Source organism: Gorilla gorilla, chromosome 4 (assembly GCF_029281585.2).
Source record: "Gorilla gorilla gorilla isolate KB3781 chromosome 4, NHGRI_mGorGor1-v2.1_pri, whole genome shotgun sequence".
NCBI lineage: Eukaryota > Metazoa > Chordata > Mammalia > Primates > Hominidae > Gorilla > Gorilla gorilla.
The window spans coordinates 153,455,301-153,473,272 of record NC_073228.2 but is presented as its reverse complement, the minus strand read 5'-3'; the positions used below and the strand labels follow the sequence as shown (position 1 = coordinate 153,473,272).

Below are 17,972 nucleotides of genomic sequence, written 5' to 3'. Positions count from 1 at the left end.
GCTCTTTACCTCCCCGCTATTGATTTCTCCTCCACAGTGTGGCAGTCATGTGGTTTGGATGAGATTGATCTCACTTTAGCTCAAGGGGTGGGTTGCTGACTGATACAAGCCAATTTATATAATTCCAAACCCCTGGCAACAGTGATTAATTCAAAGAAGGGCACATAACCCAGACCTAAGCCAATCAGTTCATGATGCCCTAACTTTGGTGATTAGTTCAAGGTAAGCACATGACCCAGGTGGGTCCTATCAAAGAGAAACTTTGATTTAATTTTTGTGGCTAAGGGGAAAAAAACCCTGCCTTACCCTGGTAAGTGTGGTGTGCAGCTGTGAGTCTTGGAACAGCCACAACTTACTATTATGAGGCAAGCCAGCCTGAAGATGAAGCTGATACAGAGTAAAGAGCAGAGACAAGGGAGTTACAGGGAACTGGAGCCAGCACCCTGATCGAACCCTACCTAAAGCTTGCATTACCTCTGGATTTATAGTTACATAAGCCACTACATTCTCTTTACTGGTGAAGCTGATTTTAGATAAATTTTCTGTAACTGGAAGCATTCCCACTAATGTGTCCCCTTAAATGCCCACTTCCTTACCCACTTACCCACTTCCTTGCGCATCTTGTACTCATTGATATTGGTGTTCACGTCCTGGAGGGCAGAGACAGCCCTCCGAAGGACAGGGTAGGCACTGGCATCAGGGACTGTGTTCTCCAGGATTTTCTGCAGCAGCAATGGGTACCTGGTGATCCTCTGCAGAGGAATTACCAGCAAGAAACTGAGGCCTGAAGATCCAGCTTGCGGCCTGAGGGAGAAGGCTGGTATTAGGCAGGTAAATCCCACCCTCTGGAGGACCAGGGGGCCTGGGCTGTAGTCCTCACTCTACCATTTAGCTCACTGTGTGATCTCAGGCAAGTCACCCCCCCTCTGCAGTCCTCCAGTTCCTCATCTGTAACTTGTGAGTTCTAGATGTTAGGTAGGCAGTGACGGTTCTGGGCCTTGGTTTCCCATCTGTCCCAAATCCAATGTTCAAGCTCTCTGCCCTCAGCTTGCTCGGCCTCTCCACAGCAGACACGACTGACTACACCCTTGCTCTTGAAACACTTTCTCCTTTTGGCCCCAGAGACACCCTCTGTCCTGCTTCTCCTCATATTCTGCAAGCAGCTCTCTCAGCCTCCTCTGCTGGTCTCTCTCCAATGCCGGAGTGCCCTGGGTGTCCTCTCCTCCCTCTCTCTCCACTTTCTCTTAGTGACCTCATTTGGTGCTATGGCTTTAAACACATCCCAAGCCCAGATCTCCACCTCCAACTTCTGTTCCAGAGCTCCAGACTGACACATACAACTAGATCCTTGACATCTCTGCTCAGATATGTCCCGAGCGCAGCTCAACTCTGTGTTGTGTATCCACATGATATCTTATTTAATAGAATGGTCTGCTGCCTTAAATAAATGTTCTTGTTTTTTTGTTTTGTTTTGTTTTTTGAGACAGAATCTCACTCTGTCACCAGGCTGGAGTGCAGTGGTGCGATCTCGGCTCACTGCAACCTCTGCCTCCCAGGTTCAAGTGGTTCTCCTGCCTCAGCCTCCCGAGTAGCTGGGATTACAGGTGCACACCACCACGCCCAGCTGATTTTTTTTTATTTTTAGTAGAGACGGGGTTTCACCATGTTGGCCAGGATGGTCTCAATCTCTTGACCTTGTGATTTGCCCGCCTCGGCCTCCCAAAGTGCTGGAATTACAGGTATGAGCCACCACACCCGGCCAAAAAAATGTTCTTAAAATCACAGGAACTTAATTTTTAGAGATTTATTTAAAGTATTTAGGGGTAAAAAGTCATAATATCTACAATTTCCTTCAAATTAGCATAAAAATAGATAAAGCAAACAGCAAAATGTTAACACTTGTTAATTTTAGGTGGTGGGTATGTATCTATCACATTATAGTATTTTTCTATAGTTTTGAAACTTTTTATGAAAAAATGTTAAAAAAAAATGATTGCTTGAGGCCAGGAGTTCAAGACCAGCCTGGGCAACATAGCATGACCTCTGCTTCAAAAAAAAAGAAAAATTTAACCAGGCATGGTAGTGGCTACTCGGGAGGCTAAGGCAGGAGGATTGCTTAAGCCCAGGAGTATGAGGATACACTGAGCTATGATCATGCCACTGTACTCCAGCCTGGGCAACAAAGCAAGACCTCATCTTTTAAAAAAAGTGAAAACAAAAAAAAACTCTGGAACTAATGGTGCCAAGGTCCCTTCCAGATACACCACTGATGCATGGATGACTAGTTGTAGTCTCCTTCTTAAGGATGTCTGGAATTTCATCCAGAGTCCCCAGGTCAATAGCATCTGGGAAGGGGCTCCACAGTCTTTTCTTGATTATGACCAGTAGCCCCTAGGTCCAGACTGGAGAAAGCCACAAAGGTTTCAAATCTCAGCCATCTAAGTGTGCCTTCTCCTTGAAGATTCAACCAATGCTGCTCAGGAACTTTCTCTGGGCCCTCCCTGATGATACTCGTGCCTCTGGCTCTCCTTCCTTAGGAAAATCTCCAGACCAAATGTCCAGGAAAGATCAGCCATGAAGCTAAGAATAGGCAGAGCAGGTGGGAGCCCCTCAGAAGCTGCAGGGGGCAGGATTATCCATCAGGAGACGCCTACGCTGGTCATCTGCTCTCACCAAGGGTGTCCTGGGGCTTGGCTGACTGTGGGCAGGGGAGGTGGAAACCACTGCCAGGTATTTGCAAGACTCCATCCTCTGGACTTCCTTTCCATGGGAAAGAGCCAAGTGTCTCCTGGGGACAACTATCGCCTCATAAATTAGAGAGCAAGGGGTCCTGGAAGAGATGACCACGTACTTTCCTTACAATCATGAAGCAATTACCAAAGAATGAGGGCATCCGCTCACATTTACAGACTTTCTAAGGTAATTTGGACAATACTTTTTTGTGCAGCTTTTCAGATAGGCAACAGAAATTGAAAGATGATACACAGAGCTGGGTGAGTGTGGAAAAACAGGTCTTTGTACATTCTCTTGGTGGGAGTATCAACTGGCAAGATCTTGGAGAGGCAGAGGAGTTTGGCAATTTGTAAAGGGTACAAACCCCTTCTTCCGTCAATCCCATCCTAGAAATATACCCACAAAAATCCAAACCCAAGTGAGCAAAGATAAAGGTACAAGTTGTTCAGTGACTCTATTTGAGTTAGTAAATAATTGGAAACAACCCAAATATGCTTCAATAGAGGAATGGCCAAAAAACCATAGTCTAAGAACGGTCCAGGAAAGAAACTCTGCAGCCATTAAAAAAAACACTGTGCTGGGCGCAGTGGCTCATGCTTGTAATCCTAGCCCTTTGGGAAGCCAAGGTGGGCAGATTGCTTGATTCCAGGAGTTGGAGACCAGCCTGGGCAACATAGAGAAACCCTGTCTCTACAAAAATACAAAAAATGAGTCAGGTGTGGTAGCACACACCTGTAGTCTGAACTACTCAGGAGGCTGAGGTAGGAGGATCACCTGAGCCTGGGAGGTCAAGGCTGCATTGAGCTGAGATTACACCACTGTACTCCAGCCTGGGTGACAGAGTGAGACCTTGTCTCAAAAAAAAAAAAAAAAAAGAAAACACTGTAGAAATATCAATATCCATGCTGTCCTGAAAAGATATTCATTACTATGGTTAAGCATAAATGTAAGTTCTAGAACAGCATGTATAGAAGCAGCCGCATAAAAATTCTATCAGACGGGCGCCGTGGCTCACGCCTGTAATCCCAGCACTTTGGGAGGTCAAGACTGGCAGATCACGAGGTCAAGAAATCAAGACGATCCTGGCCAACATGGTGAAACCCTGTCTGTACTAAAAATACAAAAATTAGCCGGGCATGGTGGCGCACTCCTGTAGTCCCAGCTACTCGGGAGGCTGAGAAAGGAGAATCGCTTGAACCCGGGAGGCAGAGGTTGCAGTGAGCTGAGATTGTGCCACTGCACTCCAGCCTGAGTGACAGAGCAAAACTCCATCTCAAAAAAAAAAAAAAAAAAAATTCTGTCTATCTATCTAACCATCTATCTGTCTGTCCATCTATCTGTCTCTCTATCTATAAATATGCAGTAGAAAATTTGGATGGAAAACATTACTAGTGGAATGGATTTTTACTTTTTACTTTATATACTTGTGTTATTGGAACTTTCCTTTTGTTCAATAAGCATATGTTGCTTTTATATTTAAAACAAACACACCTAGCTGATAAAGGAAAACAAAGGTTATCTGCCTTCTCCAAACTCTGCTGCCTCAGCCATCATTCTGGAATTGCAGTGCTTTGTGCTGGACGGGCCCACTTCTGCAAGGCCGCCTTTTCCACCCTGACAGCTCTACCATTAGGACAGTCCTACCTAGGGCAGAGCTTCCTGCCCACTGCAAAGGCGAGTTTTTTTATTCCCTTGGCTCTCAGATGGGAAGAGTTGCCTTAAAAGACAGAATGAACATCCTACCCAAATAAAGGGTGGGGTCAGCGTGCATTTTGGAATCCCAAGGAATCTAATAACCTGGTGCCATCTATCATAGCAGACTGAGAAAGAACTAGTTATGGCTGGCGTAGTGATTATTATTGGCCAGGCTCTGGAAAGTAATGCCGCAGGCATTTAACGGGCAGGGACAGGACCAGGTACACTGGATGTCTTGCAAGGACAGTCCTGAACTACAGAGAATTGTTCCATGTCTCATATGTCCCCCTGAACATTCAGAAACTGAACAAAGGCCTCGAAATGTGCTACAGTTCTAAGAACCTAAATATGTTTATCACACTTGGGCTCTATCCAGTCATATATCATAATACTGGGAATTACTATGACACTATCTTTTATAAATCCCAATTTCAACGGAGTTATTTCCTTCTTTCTCTTATCATAAATAAGAAAGTCAGGTTTAGGCCAGGCGCGGTGGCTCACGCCTGTAATCCCAGCACTTTGGGAGGCCGAGGTGGGCGGATCACGAGGTCAGGAGATGGAGACCATCCTGGCTAACACGGTGAAACCCCATCTCTACTAAAAATACAAAAAATTAGCCGGGCGTGGTGGCTGGCACCTGTAGTCCCAGCTACTTGGGAGGCTGAGGCAGGAGAATGGCGTGAACCCGGGAGACGGAGGTTGCAGTGGGCCGAGATCGCGCCACTGCACTCCAGCCTGGGCGACAGAGCGAGAATCCGTCTCAAAAAAAAGAGAAAGTCAGGTTTATTGTCACTGTCAGTTGCTATTCTAGGGTACACACATTCTGTGCCCTTTCATTTTTCTGTACTTTTTGTACAGAACAGCTTCAGATATCTCTTTCTTTAAATCCAAACTTATTTATTACAAGTAGCTGCAAGCATCTGATGGCTTCCTTATATCTTTTAGTAGTGGTGTCCAAGCATATGCACACTAAACTATATAGCATTTTATTGGAAATGATTTTCCTTTTATTTCTCCTTTAATAGTGAAGCCATTATATTGATTTTTTTCAGTTACATATATAGGTAGGAGAGATATATTTATTTATACATATATTTCAGGATATGTCTTAGGATAGTAAATTTATGTAATATTTGTTATAACAAGGGAGCATGGCACTGATAAAATTGAGAACTACAGTGTGGTCTCAGAGAAAATAGAATCCCTGCCTAGCCGAGATAACTATAATACGTGAGATTCATTGAGTGTCACTCGTGTGCAATGAATCAATGCCCCATGCGGGGCTGTTATTCCTCCCACCTTACACATAAGGAAACTAGATTCTGAGACATAAGATGGCTCTCTCATGGCCAGGGGCCAAGCCACATCCACCACCATGGAGCCCGGCTACAGAGCCCATGAGCAAAGCCCAGCTGGCCTGGCTAGGAAAGACCAAAGTGCAGAGGATGTAATAAACAGCAGCCTCTGAGCAAACTAGGGCTCCCACACACAGTGTTTATTAAATGTCTGAGCTAGATGCCAGCACTGAACTCTTGAGAGATGTTACATCTAAGTTTCTGGCGTCTCTTAAAAAATCAGAGGCTCTGGCCACAACAGACCCTCATTTCTACATGGCAGCCGAGGCAGATAGTTTGCAAAAAAATCACTGCTATTATTCCTCCCCCAATCTCTACAAGCCTTTGTCACTATGAAGCTCCTGCTACCAAGAAATGCAGTTTATTTCCCCACCCCTTGAGTATGGGCTGGCCTTAGGACTTCATTTGAATGACAATGTGCCAGTTCCCAGCTGAGACCTCTAGATGCCAAAGCCCTCCCCACAGCCCTTAGAATCTTGAGACCACAATGTGAATAAGCTAGCGGGCGGGAAGAGGAGAGACCATAGGACCACAGGTGAGGCAGCTCATGTGTCCCAGATACATGAAAAAACCCAGCCAGGATCAGCAAAGCTGACCTGCAGGTGACTGCAGATATTTGAGGGTGCTAATGATTCCAGGAGAATCATTTACTGAGTACACCTAAATTGCTAATATGCAGAAGTATGAGCTAAATAAATGTTTGTTTGAAGCCACTACATTTTGGGGGTGGTTTGTTATCTAGCAAAAGCCACTTGATAGCAGCAATTAGCTAAGGCCGTGCTGCAGCTGCACGCTACACAGGGTCTGTTGTCTCTAGTTTGCGCAGCCTCCACTTCCCCCTTTTATCTCATCTCTGGCACCTTGCTTCCCTTTATATCTGTAAACTGTAGAAATACATTTTGTGACTCTTGCAGAAGCCTGTTTGTAAGACCCATGAAGGATTAATAAAAAGGGAAAATGAATACAGTTTTTTTGGGAGCAGAGAGGGGCTAGGACACGGGTTCTTGAAAAGGAGACTTTAGGCCTGGCATGGTGGCTCACGCCTGTTGTCCCAGCACTGTAGATATTTTTTACTGTAAAAAATACAGCCAGCCAGATATTTTTTACTGTAAAAATTTTGATGTTTTAAAGTTTTTGAATCTTATAATCATGTTACCCATTCGAAAATTTAAATTTGAATACATATTCTCTACATTTTTCTACCTGAGGCTTCTACCCATTGGTGCTAATTCTAAGCTATGAGTCCACCACGGACTAGTGATACTCTCCCTTTTCCATGTGGCAGGACTTCAGCCACCGGTAGAGAGGGAGCCTCAGGTGATACACACCTGCTTCTTATCACTATGGGAACACATGGGTCCCATCATCTCACTGCCCTTTCCTGTGCTTCTCATGAGCACTGTTCCCAAATGTTTCCGCTTCTCCAACCCTGGACATGTGGTAGGATGGCATGCCCTGCCTCCTGGCTGTTGAATGAAGCTATGATTAGTCCTGGCCAATGAATTACGAGAAGTGATTAATATTATTTCTGGCCCACAGCATTCAATTGCCAGCATTAGACTCTCCGGAGCTCTTTTTACTTAAGCCACAGTTACTGGCAATATTCCAGACAGTGGCTGCTGTGAGTCTGGGTGCCGAAGTGAGGATGACAAAGAGCAGAACCCCAAGTCAGCATTCAATGGAGCATAAGGAAGACATAAACCTTTGTTGTTTGAAACCACTGAGATGTGGGAGCTGTTTGTCTCTGTGGCACAGCCTGCCCTATCCTGACTAACACAGGCTCTGACAGAGCAACTCTCCTGAAGCAGCATGAATGGCATGAAAAAGGGGTGAGACCATAGCTGCCCCTGAACAGGGTCAGTGGGGTAGGAGCGAGTGCTCACTGGCCGTTCTACTCACACCACCATCTCAACGATGCCCTGGATGTGCCGCTGCAGCTCCGGCTCCTTCCGGTACGTGTCCACCAGTAGCAAGGCCTGGTCATAGCTGGCACAGTAGACCTTATAGACTTGCTCCAACTCCTCTTGGAATTCCAGAAATATGTTACCTGAGGGTGAAGATGCAACAAGGGGTCATCAAGGGCATGTCTGTGTGTCCCCTAGCTTGGAACAGCGAGGCAGTAAGTAAACCCCTCCAGCTCTCCAGTGAGATTGCTGGGTTTACCAGCATGTCACCATGGGCAAATGACCTCATCTTCCTGACTTTCTGTTTTTTTCATCTTTTCACAAGGTTGTTCTGAGGACTGAGTGACAGAATGATATACATCTTAGGCTAGGAAACTCTGAGCACTTACTAAATGGTAGCTATAGTCATACCAGGAATATTAATAATGCTCACATTTGGACAGTGCTTTATAGTACACAAAATACACTCAACCATTAGCTTGTTTTTTTGTTTTTTTGTTTCTTTTGAGATAGTCTTGCTCTTGTCCCCCAGGCTGGAGTGCGGTGGCGCAATCTCTACTCACTGCAACCTCTGCCTCCCGGGTTCATGCCATTCTCCTGCCTCAGCCTCCTGAGTAGCTGGGATTACAGGCTCATGCTACCATGCCTGGCTAATTTTTGTATGTTTAGTGGAGATGGGGTTTCACCATGTTGGCCAGGCTGGTCTTGAATTCCTGACCTCAGGTGATCCACCCGCCTCGGCCTCCCAAAGTGCTGGGATTACAGCTGTGAGCCACCACTCCTGGCCACTCATTTTATCTTTATAATTAAAGACAAAATGTGTGGCAAGCACAACAACAAATCCCCAATTTACAAAGACATGCTGCAGCATAACACAACTGGTTACGGTGTGGGCTTGGATTCCAGGGAACTAGGGCCAGATCTCCAGCAACCCTTCCCCAGTTGTGTAACCTGAGGCAAGTGTTTCACTCCTCTAGCTCTCTATTTTCTCATCTATGGAATGCAAATAGAAACAGTACTTACTGCCGGGTGCGGTGGGTCACGCCTATAATCCCAGCACTTTGCAGGCCAAGACGGGTGGATCACGAGGTCAGGAGTTCCAGACCAGCCTGGCTAACATGGTAAAACCCTGTCTTTACTAAAAATACAAAAATTAGCCGGGTGTGATGGTGTGCCCCTGTAGTCCCAGCTACTCTTGGGAGGCTGAGGGAGGAGAATTGCTTGAACCTGGGAGGCGGAGGTTGCAGCGAGCTGAGATCGCGCCACTGCACTCCAGCCTGCACAACAGAGCAAGACACCATCTCAAAAAAAAAAAAAAATTTGTTTGCGTATTTGTTATTTTTAATCGCCATCGTCATATGTCATATTACATATGTAATATATTTATTATATATGTCAGGCCTCTGAGCACAAGCTAAGCCATCATATCCCCAGTGACCTGCACGTATACATCCAGATGGCCTGAAGCAACTGAAGATCCACAGAAGTGAAAATAGCTTAACTGATGACATTCCACCATTGTGATTTGTTTCTGCCCCACCCTAACTGATCAATGTTCTTTAAAATCTCCCCCATCCTTAAGAAGTTTCTTTAGGCCGGGCACGGTGGCTCATGCCTGTAATCCCAGCACTTTGGGAGGCCCAGACGGGCGGATCACAAGGTCAGGAGATTGAGACCATCCTGGCTAACACAATGAAACCCCGTCTCCACTAAAAATACAAAAAAATTTGCCAGGCATGGTGGCGGGCACCTGTAGTCCCAGCTACTCGGGAAGCTGAGGCAGGAGAATGGCTTGCAGTAAGCTGAGATCGTGCCACTGCACTCACTCCAGCCTGGGTGACAGAGCAAGACTCCGTCTCAAAAAAAAAAAAGAAGTTTCTTTATAATTCTCCCCACCGTTGAGAATGTACTTTGTGAGATCCACCCCCTGCCCCTAAAACATTGCTCTTAACTCCACCGCCTATCCCAAAACCTGTAAGAACCAATGATAATCCCACCACCCTTTGCTGACTCCTTTTTCAGACTCAGCCCGCCTGCACCCAGGTGAAATAAACAGCCTTGTTGCTCACACAAATCCTGTTTGGTGGTCTCTTCACATGGATGCGTGAGACAATACACATATGATAAGTGCCATGAATTAAAACGGAGCCAAATAAAGAGTTAGAAAATGGTGGGGGATGTACTTGGGGAAGGCCTTTCACAAGATGTGAATGTCTACCAGAGAGGCAGAGGTAACTAGTCCTGGGAACAAGCAAGGGAAGAGCAGCACCAAGTATTAGGGAAGGACACCTGCAGAGGCCCTGAGACAGGATAGTGCTGGCCACAAGGGCAACAGCAAGAAGGCAAGTGTGGCTGGAGTAGGTGAACAAGGGCATAAAGTAGAGGAAATAAATCTCCAGGTGGATGGTGTCAAAAAATAAAACAGGTTGGGTGCTATGGCTCACGCCTGAAATCCCAGCATTCTGGGAGGCCAAGGCGGGTGGATCACTTGAGGCCAGGAGTTTGAGACCAGCCTGGCCAACATAGCGAAACCCCGTCTCTACTAAAAAAATACAAAAATTAGCCAGGCGTGGTGGCAGGTGCCTGTAATCCCAGCTACTCAGGAGGCTGAGGCAGGAGAACTGCTTGAACCCTGGAGGCAGAGGTTGCAGTGAGCTGAGATTGCACCACTGCACTCCAGCCTGGGCGACAGAGCAAGACTGTCTCAAAAAATCAATTAATTAAAAAATAAAAATAAAGTAGAGGAAATAAGCAGGAAACAGAAGCCAGATCATGTAGGGTCTTAAAGTAAGTGGAGTGCAGTAAGGGATTCAGGTTTTATTCTGATGGTTGCAGGAAGCAACTGGAGGGCTTTGAGCAACGGTGACATGATCTGATTTCTGCTTAAAAGGATCACGCTGGTGCTCAATTTTAGCATCATATACACTAAAGTTGGAACAATATAGAGATTAGCATGGCGCCTCTGCAAAAATGACATGCAAATTTGCGAAGCATTCCATACTTTCAAATCAGAAACTAATGAGATTAGTTACCCACAGAGCGTGGACGGACTTGAGAGGAAGTGGTGAGGATGAAGAAAAATATATTAACCACAAGAAGGCAGGTGGGGAACCAGGGACCACAGGAAGCCTAGCTGACCCTACTGCCTGCCAAAGCCATGGGCTAGACCTATGACCCAGACAAGGTCTGTGTTGGGACACATCAATTGGTGGCCAGAGGTGCACGGTCCAGTTCTCAGCAAAGATCCCCATGGGGAGATCGCAGTCCCAGGGCCTACCCTTTCCCGGTGTTGGTTCAGCTGATGCGTAGCAAGAACTCCCAGGAGAAGCCCCTAGAGCCAGACAGAACATGACCACCTGAAACTGCAGCCAGGAAGAAGCTGTGTGAGACAGAGATCAGCCAACTGCAGAGACGGCCCGGCTAAGAGATAGCTTGGGTGTGGCCGTGAAACCTAGGCCGGTTCCCACAGTCTCCTCAACATGGGTGTGTCCTCAGAAATGAGACAGACATGCCAAGGAAACTGTGTCATACCAGTGTGGCCAGGGGCAAGGGTGTTTCAGTAACTAAAGGATGGAGGAAAATGAACTCCCACAGAATAGAGTGGTCCAAAGAGGCAAGAATGGCAATTACACCAAAGGAAAGGCTTGTTTCCTCCCTGCTTGTCCTTCTCCAGTCACAGATTAGCAAACAATTTATTCCTAGCATAAAAGGGGATACTCATCTCTAGCTGGGATTAGTTGGAAAGGAGAGAAAGGGAGGCAGCATGGTCAAGACCTAGGGCTCTAGAAGAGCTGGGTTCAAATACTAACTCTGCCTGGTCAAGCTGTGTGACCTTGGGAATGTTACTTAGCCTCTCTGAGCCTCAGAGACGTTTTTGGTAAAATGGAGGTTATTAATAATAATCAACAAGTAACGATGTTATGAGAACTCAAAGAGCTCCTTCAGGTTAAGTACTTGGCATCATTGTTGGCACAGAGATGGATACTATTTTCATGATCATTTTAAGGTGGCAGTAACTGGGACTCAGAAAGGAAAGAGCTTGTGGGTGGCAGGGACTTGTTAGTCAGATTCCAAAGCTCCTGCTGTAACCTAGACCTTCAATGCTCAGATACAGTAGTCACCAGCCACACATGGCTATTGGGCACTTGAAATATGATGAACCCCAAATACGATGTGCTGTCAGTGTAAAAGATACTGAATTTCAAAGACTTTATACAAAACAAAAGTAATGAATGATGAATGTTTATACTGATTACATGTTAAAATATTATTTCGGATCTATTGAGTTAAATAAAAGATATCATTAAAATTAATTCCAGTTGCTTCTTTAATTTTCTTAATGTAGCTACTTGAAAATTTTAAATATTTGCAGCTAACGTTATATTTCTTTTTTTCTTTTCTTTTTTTTTTTTTTTTTGAGATGCAGTCTTGCTCTGTTGCCCAGGCTGGAGTGCAGTGGCACAATCTCGGCTCACTGCAACCTCCACCTCCTGGGTTCAAGCAATTCTCCTGCCACAGCCTCCCAAGTAGCTGGGATTACAGGCACCCACCAACACGCCTGATTAATTTTTGTATTTTTAGTAGAGATGGGGTTTCACTATGTTGGCCAAGCTGGTCTCGAACTCCTGACCTCAGGTGATCTATCTGCCTCAGCCTCCCAAAGTGCTGGGATTACAGGCGTGAGCCACCATGCCCAGTCTCCCAAAAATCTTTCAAAATGCTGTTGCTGGGCCAAGAGTTTGCAACCAGCCTGGCCAACATGGCGAAACCCCGTCTCTACTAAAAATACAAAAATTAGCCGGGAGTGGTGGTGCACGCCTGTAATCCCAGCTACCTGGCAGGCTGAGACATGAGAATCACTTGAACCCAGGAGGCAGAGGTTGCAGTGAGCTGAGATCGCACCACTGTACTCCAGCCTGGGCGACAGAGAGAGATTCTGTCTCAAAAAAAAAAAAAAAAAAAAAAAAATGGTGTTGCTGCCTTACTGGGAAAAGGGCTCTCCTTGCATAGCAAGGCCTAGGGGCTAGAAGGGGAATAGAGAGACAGCAGGCAAGAGCCAGAGCAGCCTGGCCTGGCACATAGTCGCACTGAGGAGAAGAAAAGCCATGTGGGTTATTTGGGCCTCTTTTTGGCAACCACAAGAGACAAGGGATGAGGAGGGTATTTTCTGCAGACTCTGTAAAGGCCAGGGAACAGGACTGCCAAATTTGCAGGGGAGAGAGGAATACAGGATGCTCTGTTAAATTTGAATTTTAGATAAACAATGAATAATTTTTTAGCGTAAGTAAGTCCCATGCAACATTTGGGACATACTTATACTAAAAAATTATTCATTGTTTATCTGAAATACAAATTTAACTGATCATCCCATATTTTCACTGGAAACCCTACAGTGAAGCAGTGAGGGCAGTCCATGGACCTATCACCAGGTGTGATCAGGAGACGAAGTAACATTTTGGCTCTGTGGCTCCAGCACGAAGGCAGACTGAGAAATGAAGACCTTTACAAGGAACCTCACCAAACCTCAAACATGTAGCTATAGAAGAGCCCGAGCTCAAAGTCCTTAGACCCTTGGAATGTTTTCAGCCTGAGGCTATATCAATTTCCATTCAAATAAGTGTTAATTATTAACCAAAATAATGATCAAACGATAAAAGAGAAGTACCTGTGAGAACATCTATAGGTACTTTTTAAATTTTTTTATTTTTGAGACAGAGTCTCACTCTGTCACCCAGGCTGGAGTACACTGGCACGATCTCAGCTCCCTGCAACCTCCGCCTCCCGGGTTCAAGCAATTCTCGTGCCTCAGCCTCCTGCATAGCTGGGATTACAAGTGTGCGCCACCACATCTGGCTAATTTTTGTATTTTTAGTAGAGACGGGGTTTCACCATGTTGGCCTGGGTGATCTGGAACTCTTGACCTCAGGTGATTCGCCCACCTTAGCTTCCCAAAGTGCTGGGATTATAGGGATGAGTCACCATGGCTGGCCTACAGGTGCTTTTTAAAATCTTGTTCTTTAATTTTGCATTCCTTTATCATTTGTAGGGAATAGTAACTCACACTGCTATTTTAGTAAAGAACTATATTTTCAAAGGAATGATAAACACACAGTATACAGACTTTAAGTCTCACCTTCTACCATGCAGAAGCAATTCAGTGTAGCAGTTAAGAGCTCTGACTCCCAGGGCCAACTACCTGCATTCAAATCCTGGCTCTGCCCCTAGCTGCATGACTAAGCAGGTTATTGCCTCTCTCTGCGCCAAAGATTCCTCAACTGTAAAATGAGATAATGGTATCCACATTTCAGGGTTATTTTGAGATGAAGTGAATTAATATATGTACATAAGAACAGTGCTTAGCATTTTGTAAACACTCAGAAAGTAAGTTTTTAAGATTTGTTTGTGTATTTAGGCCAGGCACGGTGGCTCACACCTGTAATCCCAGCACTTTGGGAGGCTGAGGTGGGCGGATCACCTGAGGTCAGGAGCTCGAGACCAGCCTGGCCAACATGGTGAAACCCTATCTCTACTAAAAATACAAAAATTAACCGGGTGTGGTGGCAGGCGCCTGTAATCCCAGCTACTCAGGAGGCTGAGGCAGGAGAATCGCTTGAACCTGGGAGGCAGAGGTTGCAGTGAGCCGAGATCATGCCATTGCACTCCAGCCTGGGTGACAGAGCGAGACTCCATCTCAAAAAAAAATAAAACTTTTTTTTGCATATTTGTTGTTTTTAATCTGCATCCTCATCATTCGTGTTCAGGAAAGGTTAGAAGATTGGTGGTGTAAAAGCCAGGGGGACTTGGGTGGCCACAGTAATGGGTACCTTCATCTCCTCCTCCTTTCTGCCACTGTAGTGAATCTGACACCCACCCATTCACCTATATCTCCTGACTCCACTAGGAAACCCCTCACCATGGGAATCCTGGCAGCAGATGGGATGAGACAGAAGGAGACAGGTATGAGGTTTGGACCCACTTCTCCTTTCTTTCTGCTGTGCTCATCCTAACCATTTCAGAATAAGAAGACTATCCTCCTCAGGAGGCCGAGGCAGGAGGATCCTTGAGGCTGGAAGATAGAAGCTGCAGTGAGCCATGGTTGCTCCACTGCACTCTAGACTGGGCAACAGAGTGAGATCCCGTCTCAAAAAAAAAAAATTAAACCGAAGGAGACTATCCTCATTTCTCATCTGGGCCACAGTAAAGCCCCCAACTGATCTCGCTGCTTCCACTCTCACCACCCCCTCATAATCCATTGTCCACAGCAGCCGAAGAGATCTTTGAAAAACATAAATCAGCTGGGCACAGTGGCTCACGCCTGTAATCCCAGCACTATGGGAGGCCAAGGCAGGTGGATCAAGAGGTCATGAGTTCAAGACAAGCCTGACCAATATGGTGAAACCCTGTCTCTACTAAAAATACAAAAAGTAGCCAGGCATGGTGGCGCGTGCTTGTAGTCTCAGCTACTCGGGAGGCTGAGGCAGGAGAATTGCTTGAACCCGGGAGGCGGAGGTTGCAGTGAGCCGAGATCATGCCGCTGCACTCGAGCCTGGGCGACAGAGTGAGACTCCGTCTCAAAAAAAACAAAAAAAAAGAAAAGAAAAACATAAATCAAACCATGTCACTTCCCCACTCAAAACTGTCCAGTGGCTCCCCATCACAGTTAGAATAAACTCCAAACTCCTTGCCATGACCTATAAAGCTGTGCATGATCTGGTCCTTGCGTGCCTCTTCTATTTTATCCCCAACAGTCTCCCCTCACTAATTTCCCTGGAGCCACATCAACCTTCCGTCTGTCCTTTAAACATTCTGGACTCATCCTTGCCTCAGGGTCTTTGCACAACTATGCTCTCTACTCTCCCTTCAGATATTCTCAAGGCTAGCTCCTTCCTGACACTCAGATCTCAGCTCACATGTTCCCTCCTCCAGAGGCCTTCCCTCACACCCAGCAGTTACCACGACTATTTATTTCCTTCAAATTACAAATTATTACCTACAATTCTGTTGTTTGTCTATCTTCTGTCTCTGTCACTAACTTGTCAACCCATGAGAATAGAAGCTCAGACTCTCTCGTTGATGCTGTGCCTGCACACTGCAGGTGCTCATTAAATAACTGTTGGATGAATGAATGTGAAAGAGACACAGACTAAAGATTTAGCTGCATCACTAACAATTCTGTGACTGTAAGCATATTCCTCTCTGTCTCTGGGGCTCAGTCTCTGTAAAGCAATGGGACTGGACTAGTTGTTATTTGAGGGCCCTGCTGGCTCTGATATGTTGTGTTTTGGAGATCCCCAAAACAGACTGCCATTGAGCTGCATTTCTCTGGAACTCTGGAGACAGTTAAGCAGTGACCACTCGCTGAGAACAGTTCTATGAGAATCTAAGGCTGACAACTCCTTAGGTTTTTTGCTTACCAACTAGCTGCACTTGTTCCTCTTCCTTGGAGGCTGTCTCCTGCAGATCATGGAGGAATCTGCTGTTTACTTTGATGATATCATCAATGTTTGAGAACAGGACATCCAGATCTCCCTGCGGCAACTGGAAGGAACAAAGAAGCCATGAGAGGTGGTTGGGAGTTCCATAGAATGTATTTGCAGGCTTTCGAGAGTAGGACAGAACACTCACACCATTCCCATCACTCCTGAGAAGATTGGCTGCCCCAGTGGAATTTTGCAAGGATTTTGAAATGTTATAAATTAAGTATTTTCAGGCCGGGCGCAGTGGCTCACGCCTGTAATCCCAGCACGTTGGGGGGACGAGGCGGGTGGATCATGAGGTCAGGAGTTCAAGACCAGCCTGGCCAAGATGGTGAAACCCATCTCTACTAAAAATACAAAAATTAGCTCGGCATGGTGGTGGGCGCTTGTAATCCCAGCTACTCAGGAGGCTGAGGTAGACAATTGCTTGAACCCGGGAGGGGGAGGTTGCAGTGAGCTGAGATCGTGCCTGGGCGACAGAGTGAGATTCCATCTCAAAAAAAAAAAAAAATTAGGTATTTTCATTACTCTACAAGAAGAGAGGAACAGATGGAGTACTCAGTGTGGAAGAAAAGCTGAACCGGGGTTTTAGCCTAGGTCTGCTGCCAGCTAGCTTCTCTCAGTTTCCCCATCTGTCATTGAAGGGTGAGAAGTTAGACTTCTTTCCACCTCTGACATACTTGGCACCTACCACCATGACCTCAAAATGCATTCTCTGGCCCCTATTAACCAGGCTATACCACTGTTTAAAAAGATGCAAGACATCTATATAAATGCACAAGCATGGAAGGATGTGCTGGACACACACTCAAGTGGGAAAGCTAACTGAAGAACAATATCTAGAGTCTGCTCTTGCTTTTGTTAAAATAAATAACAACATATACAGTCATGCACTGCATAACATTTTAATCAATGATGGACTGCATATACCAGGGTGATCTCATAGGATTATAATATCATATTTTTACTGTACCTTTTCTGTGTTTAGATACATAAATACTATCGTGCCGCATTTGCCTGTAGTATTCAGGACAGTGACATGCTGAACACACTTATAGCCTAGGAGCAATAGGCCATACCATCCAGTCTAGGTGTGTAGTAGGCTATATCATCTAGGTTTGTATTAGTGCACTCTGTGATGTTCACACATGATGAAATTGCCTCACTATGCATTCCTCAAAACATATCCCTGGTGTTAAGCGACATACGACTGTATTTGCCTGTTTAATGCCTATAGAGAAAAATCCCAATTTCTGGAGGGTAAAATAAAAGAAGTACTTCACTTTCTACATTATCTACATTGGTATTTCATTCAATGAAGAAAGACTAATTTTAAGTCTGTTATTTATGTGTCAAGACTGGGATATAATCAACTTAACAAAATATTTGCCCTTATGGAGTTCAAATGCTAGGGGATGCTTGAAATGTATAGCAAGCAAGAGCCTGCATTATTTCTGAAACCCAAAAAAGAAAATGTAAAAAATAAGCACTGTAATAGTAACTCTCACAGTACTAATTTCTCCACATCACCACCCTGCAAATGAGACAGTTAGAATGCAGGTCATGGCTCGGTGTGGTGGCATGTGCTTGTAATCCTAGCTAATCAGGAGGCTGACTTCGGAGGGTGAGATGGGAGGATCACTTGAGCCTGGGAGTTTGAGACCAGTCTGGGCAATGTAGTGAGACCCTGTCTCCTAAAAATAAATAAATAAATAAATAAATAAATAAAGTTTGCCTTGGGCTTTCCTGGGTGATCCGAGCCTTGCCCTGGCCTTTTGGGTTCCCCTGCCAGAGGGCCTGCAGGG

At 45.5% G+C, this 17,972-nt stretch overlaps 1 protein-coding gene and 1 non-coding gene across 3 annotated transcripts in view; one reads left to right on the top strand and one right to left on the bottom strand.

Moving 5' to 3' along the window:
- The window catches only part of ARHGEF37 (Rho guanine nucleotide exchange factor 37), a 53,645-nt gene that overhangs the window by 17,718 nt on the left and 17,955 nt on the right, over window positions 1-17,972 (bottom strand). For both annotated transcript variants that reach the window (XM_004042796.5, XM_055386184.2), the window contains exons 3-5: window positions 16,105-16,228; window positions 7,686-7,833; window positions 605-804 (exon numbers count right to left, since the gene is read on the bottom strand). In XM_004042796.5, coding sequence (XP_004042844.5) covers window positions 605-804; window positions 7,686-7,833; window positions 16,105-16,228 — 472 coding nt within the window. The remainder of the gene's footprint in view (window positions 1-604; window positions 805-7,685; window positions 7,834-16,104; window positions 16,229-17,972) is intronic.
- Window positions 10,591-10,695, top strand: LOC115934783 (U6 spliceosomal RNA). Its single transcript, XR_004070536.1, has one exon. It is a non-coding gene; the product is annotated as a U6 spliceosomal RNA (small nuclear RNA).